This window comes from Octodon degus, unplaced genomic scaffold (genome assembly GCF_000260255.1).
Source record: "Octodon degus isolate 3935 unplaced genomic scaffold, OctDeg1.0 scaffold00039, whole genome shotgun sequence".
In the NCBI taxonomy this organism is placed as follows: domain Eukaryota; kingdom Metazoa; phylum Chordata; class Mammalia; order Rodentia; family Octodontidae; genus Octodon; species Octodon degus.
The window spans coordinates 13672440-13682612 of record NW_004524615.1 but is presented as its reverse complement, the minus strand read 5'-3'; the positions used below and the strand labels follow the sequence as shown (position 1 = coordinate 13682612).

At 53.3% G+C, this 10173-nt stretch overlaps 1 protein-coding gene across 1 annotated transcript in view; it reads right to left on the bottom strand.

The window, feature by feature from the left end:
• Positions 1–10173, bottom strand: part of Stk24 (serine/threonine kinase 24) — a 56004-nt gene that overhangs the window by 3478 nt on the left and 42353 nt on the right. Inside the window, exons 6-10 of the mRNA XM_023715195.1 lie at positions 7246–7431; positions 5971–6116; positions 5123–5246; positions 3474–3542; positions 885–1021 (exon numbers count right to left, since the gene is read on the bottom strand). Coding sequence (XP_023570963.1) covers positions 885–1021; positions 3474–3542; positions 5123–5246; positions 5971–6116; positions 7246–7431 — 662 coding nt within the window. The remainder of the gene's footprint in view (positions 1–884; positions 1022–3473; positions 3543–5122; positions 5247–5970; positions 6117–7245; positions 7432–10173) is intronic.

Genomic DNA, 10173 nt, shown 5'->3' with positions numbered 1-10173 from the left:
CAAATAAATAAAAAAAAATAAAAATAAAAATAAAAGGGTGACTTTTAAAATTCCACTTTCCTTTACTTCTGTATTCTGTTACGAGGCTTTTAGTACTGGAGGGTGCCAGAGAACAAAGACAACTGCCTCAAAATTGAAGCAGCCAAGTATACAGTGTTAAGCTTCTATCCCAAGCTTGAAAACTTCGCAGCATCCTTTACTAAGCAGATGAAGCTCGAGTGTCAGGACTGCTTCTTGCTAGAAGCCCAGGTCCAGGGGTTCAAACAGGCAGCCCCAGTAATCACCTCATGGCAAAGGACAAATGGCTGAAGTGACCCCACTAGAAACATTCCTGGATGAACAAGGACAAACACCAAAGCCATGGCCCGAGTAAGGCCCAGTGACAGTGAGCCCAGAGTCACAGGGCTACCGGCAGGCCGCACACCTCATCTCCAAACACTACGGTGTGACAGACACAGCAGCCCCCTCCTACTCGTCATCTAGACACACAGCAGCCAGAACTACTGGTGCAGCATGCAGACGCTGGACAGGCTCGCGGCAGACTGCAGGTCACCGCAGAAGGAACTCACCACACACAGGCTCGCAGACACCCCCTCTGCCAGCACCTCCAGCACGCTGAACCCCAGACCACACTAAAACCCAGGGGGCAGTTAATGTGCACGCTGGGTTTGACTTCTTCAGCTCACTGGGCTTTAGTAAGCAGACTGCGTATCTAAGAGCAGGTATGCTCAAAGCAGCCTGCATTCCGTGGCAAGGAGTCCCAAGACTCTGCTCCACTGCAGAGCTCCTAGTCGTGACATTCAGGACAATCTGCGCACTGGAGTCTGGGGGCCCCAAGGGAACGAGGACACGACAAGGGAGCAGCACAGGAAGCCTGCACTCACCTCTGCAAGCGCTGCACGAGCTGGGCCACCATGGTGTCTGAGATGCCAGGGCAGGCCTCTTCTGCCAGGTAGATGGCGCCACGCAGCTCTTCAATGGAGCCCAAGTTCCCCCCACATGCCTGACTCTTCTCCTTTAGCTGAAAACACAAAAGGCAGCATGACCCTCGGCACAGATCCTGGAGCAGACGTTGTCACCCTGACATTATTTCAGGTCCCAGAAACCAACAGCCACCAGGGCACCCTGGGTCCCAGCAGAGAACAGCTTGTGACGAAGGAGCTGGGCTCCGTGTGCACCTTTCTGTAAACTGGGGATTCTGTTTCCACCCAGCCCTACTCTTGCTCCAGAAGAGTCACTTCAGGCCCACCAGACACCACTCTGCTGTGACACTGTAGTGGCAGCGTGGTCTGAACTTAGCTCCTGTGTCCACAGGTCGGCTCTCTAGTTCTGGCAACAGCCCTCAGGGCCAATGCCATCAGAAAGCCCTTCATGAGGCCCGAATTCTGGAGCTGCAGTGCCTGCCCGCTGCTCCCAGAGAAAGCAGAGTCCTCAGCACCTCCTCAACCGGGTCAGCTCCACCCTCACCAATATGTACCCTACAGCAGAAGCTGGCTCAGATCAAGACCCAGCCGGCACGGAACTACACGCCCTTCCCGGGACTCCAGATGGCAGCTGCACGTGACAGCCACCAAGGCCCCCCCCAAGCCCCCTCCTCCATTTTGTCTCTATGGATATCTCAAAAGACAGGGTCTGGGGAGATAGCTCAGTAGAATAAGCTCTTGCCTGGCAAGTGCAGGGTCCCGAGTTCAATCCCCGGTACCACCACCAAAAAAAAAAAAAAATCAAAGGACACTGAGCTTTGGCTCTGTAGGGTGTTACCAAGTCATGTTACCACTGACAAACCAGCATCACTGTCAGAGCAACAGCTTCTCCTCCCCACTGGAAGGACTAGGCAGGACCCAGGGTGCTGGGAATACCGTTTGTCAGGGCTGTAACCCTGATGACCTTGAAGCCTCCTACACCCCATCACGTACCAGCACAGGATCATCCAGGCCAGAGAGTTATCTGCATCCACAACCCCTGCCCGCCTAGTCCCTACCCACCCACACCTGTGCCTCAAAGCAGAAGGGAGAGGGGAGCCCCTGGACAGCCCCACCATCCTCATGTGTAAACACAGGGGTACTCCTCCTCTCAGTGAGCTCTCAGGACTATCCTCTGCATCGTGCCCATTACACACTTTGAATCCCAGATCATAATGTATTATCAATAATAAAAATAGGGGCTGGTGAGATGGCTCAGTGGTCTAAAGCACCTACTTAGAACAAGCTTGACAAAGCACGGGGACCACGGTTCAATCCCCCTGCACCACATGCCAGCCAGCACCGCCCCCTGGTGGGCTGAGCTGGCTACACACACACACACACACACACACACACACACACAAATAAATAAATAAAATTAAAAAAATAAAAATACACAGGGAAGGTGGCCTGAGGGTCTGCAAGTTTACCTTCCAGATAGCCCGGATATTTCTGCATTAAGATTAATCTGAGGAAGCTGCCAAGTAATGACCTCAAGAGCATCTTCTGAAACCCAATAAAAAAAGTTTTGGGCAAATGAAAAATATATGTGCCCTTTCCCCTAGCCAATCCTATTAACACAGCCAATAGCAGGTCATGGGACAGCAACCGGGCAGCCAGAAAGCCACACGGCCCCAGGCAACATATTGAAAGCCACAGTGGTGTCTAGGGAAGGACATCGGTGACCAGAAGGTGGCCACAGAGCAGCACAGCTTGCCTCGCCTTGCCTGTACCTCTCCACCCAAAGCCAGTATGGTCACTCCACAGGATGCTGCTATGTGTCTGGTGCTAGCCAGCTGGGGAGCATGAGTGGCTGGGAAGGGGCACTGTGACTCTGGAGACCATGTCTGACCTCAGAGTGGGACTGAGCAGTGCTTCCTTCACCTCACAGACTGCCTCACTTGAGTTCTGGGACCCTGGATGTGGCCCCTGAGCAAAGCTGCCCAGAGAAGTGGAGACCACCATGGACAGAGGTGCAGCTGGCGTCTCCAGGGCAGCGTGAGCCAGAGAAGGACACACAAGCGCACGCACACACGTGGATGCTCCCTGGAGTATCCACAGGACGAGGCGATCACACCGCAGGCACGTACACATCACGGCCACCCACCGTGGCACAAAGAAAACACAGGGACTCAGGAGAAATGGGGTCCCCTTAAAATAAAGCTACTTTGAACACTGCCAGGAATCTGCCTGAGCCAGAGATTAGGCTGCACCTGCCAGATTTCACGGAGGGCCCCAAGCTGCGTGGCACCCAAGTAACACAGGCTCAGGGCTGGGCATCTGCCAGGGAAGACTCGACAGAAGACAGCTGCCAAGGGTGGGCAGGAGGGGTCTCTCACGCCTGCGGCCAGCACCTGCTATGAGCACAGTGCGGACTCACCACACTGTGCCTACCTCACCACGCTGTGCCTACCAGCTGCTCAATGTCCCCAGCTTTAGTGACCATGCCCCACAGCAGCCAGGCCCCATCCTCCCTCCCATAATCTCCAGCAAGCCCACCAGGCCTCTTACCTCTGCAAACAGGGGAGAAATAATTGTTGATAAACACTGAGAGAAAGGCCTCTTTGGGATGTCTTTCATCTAGGGGAAGAAAGGGAAGGTCATCAGAAACCGGTGACACCACACCAGCCTCACCCGCCCGGCTTCTGGGCTGTCTACAGATTAGCACTGGGACACGTCCTGCTCACTGGCCACAGCTCCCAGAGGCTCCCAGGTTTCAGGGAGCCCAGTGCCCAGATCCTGTGAGGGGAGGGAGGGAAGGGACATGGGCAGTGAGCTGTGAGGGGACGGCCACTCAGCTGTCAAACCATGCTGTGTGGAGGGACTTCGTTGCCTGGACCTAGACAGGGACCCTATGCCTGAGCGGCCGGCAGGCAGGCACTATTTTTCACCCTCTGTGTGAACACTGACCATCTCCCAACATCCCAGAAGACCTGTGGGACTGGGGCTGCTAAAATCGCCCACCAGGGCCAGCCAAATAGCTCAGCTGATTAAAGCGTCTGCAAGCAGGTGCAGGGGCCGGAGGGTTGATCCCCAGGTCTGCCATGCTGCCCCCCACCCACCAAGGTGTGCTAAGAAGGCAACTGAGACTGGCCGTGGTGGCGCACACCTAGAATCCCAGCTCTTGGAAAGCTGTAAACAGGCAGATCACTACAAGTCTGATCTAGTAGTGAGACCCTGAAAACCCTGTAGACCCCCTTCCCTAAAATACAAAAATAAGGGGCTGGAGAGATGGCTCAGTGGTCTAAAGCACCTACTTGAAACAAGCTTGGCAAAGCACAGGGACCGCGGTTCGATCCCCAGCACCACATGCCAGCCAGACCCGCCCCCTGGTGGGCTGAGCTGGCCACACACACACACACAATAAATAAATGTAATAAATAAAAATAAATAAATATTTTAAAAAAAATAAAAAATAAAATAAAATACAAAAATAAATGAATTAATAAAACTGCCCACCATACTCAGATCTCTGAAGGGACAGGCTGAGGTTCAGTAACAGCACTTGCCTGGCATGGGTGGGGCCCTGAGCTCAGTCCTGAACATCCACCCCCCGAAAATCCTAAAAGTACAGCTTTCGTTCACTTTTCTTTGGTGGTGGTGGTCCCAGAGTTTGAAGTACCATCACTGTTATATTGCCCAGGGTGGGCTCAAACTTGAGATCTTCCTCCACAGTGCTGGGACTAAGTGTGTGCACCATCATGCCCAGGTGCTTTTTGTAAATTTATACATAATAAAAGCAATACATTCATTTATATAGGCTCAATAAAGCTCAATTGTAAAATATCATACAATATAAACACAAGCCTAACACACAGTCATGGCCCTGTAGAGGCAGCCACAGTCACTGCATATGTGAAAAAGGAGCAATGACAATGACACACAGTCACTGCATATATGAAAAGGGAGCAATGACACATGGCCGAGGGTCACAGGATGCTGGTGTGACCTGTGGGCAGAGAGCAAAATCAGTAAGCCTGGCACGGAAGACTCTCCGGTGGGAACTTCTGGATCATTACTCAACTAAACCCTGGGTCTGCCACCCCAGGCTGCCTGCAGGCTGGGTGACCCGCCCATCCTGTCCACAGCACGCACCCCAGGGAAAGGGACTCAAACTCCCACAGCCAACAAGCCCCAGCATCAGAGCACAGCAACCGTACCTTACTTCTTTCCAACTCTGAGGGCGGAAGGCCTCCATTCTCAAGATTCTTGGGGTCCTTCTCTCGGATAGTGAAGATCCAATCCCCGGAGTCGTTGCCCCCTGATGCCTGGCCATCTGTCTCCCTGGACACAGACATCCCAGCAACTCGCTCAGTGATGCCGCTGCCTCCGATTCCAACACCCTCACCTCAGCCTCATGCAGTCCCCCAGCGACGCCCAGAGACCAGGCCATCATCTCACGGGCACTCCACTCTGCACCTCTTCAAGCAGAGGGACAGTGCTCAGCTGTGAGACACCCCATGGGGCCTCAGTTTCTCGCCCAAATGCCTCCTTCTGGCCAAACTGGAACCGGCTTTGATCCCTGCCTTGCCCCCGCCCCTCTGGCCACCCGTCTCCCCACTGTGCTCCACTGCCTGTCTGCCCTCCGCCTCCAGCTGTCCCTGTCTTCTCTCCAGAGCCAGCCCATGCTCTCTGTACAGCCCAGTGCTCCAGGGTCCCCACACTGCAGCAGTGCTGCTTCTCTTTCCCCACACCCTGCTGCACCTGCCAAGCCTGCTCCAGGCTCAGCTCCACCCCACAGCCCGACTTCCTTGGCCACTCCAGGAGCACAGTGGAAACAGGCGCAGCAAGGGCCACATGCAATTTGCCACACATGTCAGGGAAGCCCCTGGCCATATCACATGACCCTAAGACTTTCAAGCCTGGCTGCATGGTGCACCACAAAGGTATCACTTTGGCCTGGGCCATCTAAGAAAGAACAAAAAACTTCACTCCACCCTGCAATACGAGCTGAGAATCCAGAGTCCCAGGCTGGTCACAGCCCAATGACGCCCAGACAGTGACTTACGCGTCTGAATCCTCAGAGCTGGAGTCATCGTGGCTCTGCTCAGCCTTCCACCTCTTGTACCTGTCGATGAGCTCAGTCAGATAGGACGTCTTCTTGGCGTTGCGAATGATGAACTTGTGCTTCAGCAACTCCTTCGCTGTAGGTCTCTGTGAAGGATGAGGGGGAGATCATCCTTCCTGTAGCTCTCCACCCTCCCAAGGGGAGTGTTTCCCTCCAAACATCAGAGTACCTCTTTCCAGTATCAAGGCCCCATTTGCTCCTGGGCCTACTGAAGACAAGCCACTGCACTCCTGCCTGGGACTCTGTACTTTTAGTTTCCTTGCTAGGAAGCATCCAGTGAAAGAGGCCCCTTGCCATACAGCAGTGCAGGACCTGAGGAGGCAGCGTCTCTAACAGCTGCTCTTCTCCTTGCCTGGCTGGGTGCTCCGCAGCAGACATGACAGAGAGATGTGCTCACTCCACAGAGGACTTCCTGCCTATGCTATGGCTAACAACCGCAAGACAACAAAGCTAGCAAAAGAATCTCTCCTCTCGAGCTAGAGGACACTGGCTCCCGGTCACCACTCTCTCCCATGAGAAAACCAGCAGCCCCAAATGTCCCCACCCTAGTGATTGAGGCCAGCACTTTGCCCCCACCCTGGCCATGCACAGCCCCCATGAAGGATTCAGGACATTGAGCTTAGTCAGGGTCTTGGACATCAATGGTGGCAAAGCCAGGCCCCCCAAGGAAACGCATGCTCGCAGGAGGTGTGACCTGGAACGGACTGTGGGACACAGAAAGGGGTGCCACATCCAGCACCAAATACACAGGCGGCTTTCAGAGAAGGTCTTGATTTGGGGAGAGAAAAAGGAGATGAAGCTATGCAGCACCCCCACAGGCTCTGCCACCGTGAATAAACCACAAAATGCATCCTAGCACACTCTGGCCAACTAGAAACCACACGGGGACCACCACTGTTCAGCGTTAACCAGCACTAAAAACTGCATGGTTCACAGCCTCATCTTCCTCAAAGCCTGTAAAAATGGGTGATTGTCCCATAATATTAAGATCTTCAGCTTCAATGAGGCATGAGATGCTCAAAAAATCTATAAGAAAATAAGTAGACTTTTTACCCTTATAAGAGTAAATGAAAGCAGAAGCCTATTTATAGTTCAGAGAAATCAAACTCATTTAGAGAAAAATTCTCATGACACCACAAAGATAGCTGATATGACTGAAAGGATCCCAACAGGCACCCAGAAACCCAGCCGCATCCCAGAGGAGCACAAACTCACGAAGCTTGGCTCCTTGTTCAGACAGGCCTCCACGAACTCCTTGAGGGGCTTGCTGTAGTTTCCCTCCAGTGTTGGGGGGTTGTTCTTTGGAATGAGGAACAGAACCTTCATGGGATGCAGCTCGGAGTGGGGCGGCTCCCCCCTCGCCAGCTCTATAGCCGTGATGCCCAGGGACCAGATGTCCGCCTGCAATGACAAGGCATGTTAGACTCAAAGCAGAAATGCATCAACAACATACTTAGTGAAAGAAGGCATGGCACACCTCTAAGTGCACATCTAAGGTTTTGGGAAAGAGTGATTTTTAACTGATAATAAGAAACAAAGACTTTGCCATAATTCTCAAAACAGGCAGCAAGTGGAAAACGTGTTCTACCAAGCACCTCACACTTCTACCCTGACAAGGGTCACATGTCCGTTCTACAGCAGGCACTGCTTGCTACTTTAGGGATCTGGTGGGTCCCTGGAGACAGCAGGAGGCAAGGAACAGCTGCAGCTAGGAGGTAATTTGTAGTCACCACACATCCCAAGCAGTGCTTAGCACCAGGCCCACCTGTGGGGTTGAGGCGCACCTTGGTCTCCAAGATCCGGGTTCAGGCACCATCTTTGACTGTGGTCAAAGTCCCATAATGTCAGACAAAACAACTAACCTCTGCCTCCTTTCCTCATGGGGGGGGGGGGGGGGGGGGGGGGGGGGGGGGGGGGGGGGGGGGGGGGGAGGGGGGGGGGGAGAGGGCCTGGGGGGGGGGGGGGGGGGCGTGCCTGTGCAAGGGTCCTAGCACGGTGCCCAGAACCTGAGAACCACAGACTAGGTAGGAGACATGGGGGACGCCTACCACACATATTTAATAACTGGAATGTGTGGTCATGCAGGTTTGGTCTCTTGGTTGCCAGAATGCATTTTAAAATAAATCAGTCATCGTGACGTTCTCTACTATGCTGACATCAGAACTGTTCACCACACAGTCACCTAAAATTATAAAGCCTTGACTTCCAACAGTTGAACTTGACGGTGGTATACGATTCAAGAGAAACCACACTTCAAATGTTGGATCTGGATCTTTCTCATGATGCTTGCTGGCCAGTGGCAGCCAGAACAGTCCCACTGCGTCCCTATCAGAAAGGGAAAAATAACCACACACTGCCAGGCCCAAATGTGCTGGAGAGTAGACGCTTTCAAGTCAGTGTATTTCTAGTTTTCTATGGAGCATTTGTTAATTCCTATCATGTAATAACTAAAGTTTCTCAACTATTAAAAGACAAACTCTTTTCCATGGCTGAGTCATCCGAATCATGATCCGAACAAGGTTCACACATCCCAAATGATCCCCGGAACAGTCCCTGTTTAACCTGCCCAGTGCCATCAACCTGAAGAAAGAGGTCTCCAGCTCGGCCTGGTGGCTGTTTGTATGGCATCCAATCTGCTTCTCCAGAACTTGTATTTCCTACCAAAGGTCTGACAGGTTCACTGGTCAGGGAGACTCGTTAGATTCCCAGTTGGCAAGGGCCAGTGGCCCAACACAGGGCACCCATGTCAGTTGCCCCGACACACTAAGGGGGAAGATGATGGACATGGGATACACACATAATGCTGGGTGACTTTAGAAGATTGAGAGACCAGGGAAAGCCCTGAAAAGTCAAACAGCAAAACAGGTTGGCAAAGACACCCTGGGGCCTGAGGCAGCGAGCAAGCCTTAGCTCAGCGACACCTTCCTGCTGCGGGTGTCGTTGTGCAGCCCACCATGACTCTAAGAACTTAGGTAAGAACCTGATGCTTCTCTCTCACTCGGTTCATGGTAGCAAAGGCGAAGGCTGCAGGCTTGGCGACGTGATCACAATACTTGGTACTTTTCAATCCTCTGGGAAGTAGACAGCACACACTGTCCAGATCCTGCCACTGGGAGCGCCAGGACACACCCCCAGCCTGGCGGCCCTGGAACTGGCCTTGCTGCATGTACCACTTTCTTCCATTCTCCACCAAGATGGGGACAACTGTCAGCAAGCTTTGTTCCCCATTCTTGGTACTAAACCCTTACCCACCCAGGATGGGTCTGGAAGAACTAGCGTGAAGCAAAAGAGGAGTCCAGTTTTCCTTCTCCCTACAACTCAAGCTTTGTTTCTCTTGCATGAAAAACTCAGCAGAAACAGGGTCTACCCCAGGCTCCCTCCTCCCTGGGAGCAAATGCAGGTGCACACAGGCAAGTGCCTGCAGTTGTGGTGGCAGGACTTGCAGAAACAGTGACTGTGCTCACACACAGACAACCTTGGAGTCTGCACAGCTCCACCTCCTCCTGCACCAGCTCCCTTGAACCAATACATTGCAACTGCCGCCACTGGCAGAGCAGGCTGCCTCCAGGCTCTGGAGGTGCGGGCCATCTGTCCACCCAGTCTCGGACAAGGCCTCCAGCCCTCCAACAACCCATAACCACTTACCACATCCCTAATAGGAAACCTGGTCAAGGAGGGGGTCTCTGCTTGGGCCAGCCAGGGCTGAGCACACACAGCTTCCCTGAGCTTGAGGAGCAGGTGTGTGGGGACCAATCCCATGCCACATGCTGGCCCGGCGCATGCCAGGCACTGGGCAGAAGCCACCAGAGAAGCCCCTCCCACCAGGTCCCCACTGCATAGAGAAACTGCTGCCATCTTTCCCAGCAGCCCAATCAGAACCTTAGTGTCACCCAACTCCCACGGCACTCCTGCTGCGCTGTCCCCCTCCTGCGCCTGGCTTGGTTCAGAGTGGATGGATCCTATGCAGTGTCTGCCCTCCTTGACACATTTGCCACCCACCTTGATGCAGACACCTAGAAATCTGGACTGGCACTCAAATAAATGCCAAGTGGTCCTAGCACACGTGGAGACTGAGGCAGGACAATCACAAATTCAAACCGAGCCACCTAGCCTGGGTAATTTAGTAAGACCCTGACTCAAAAA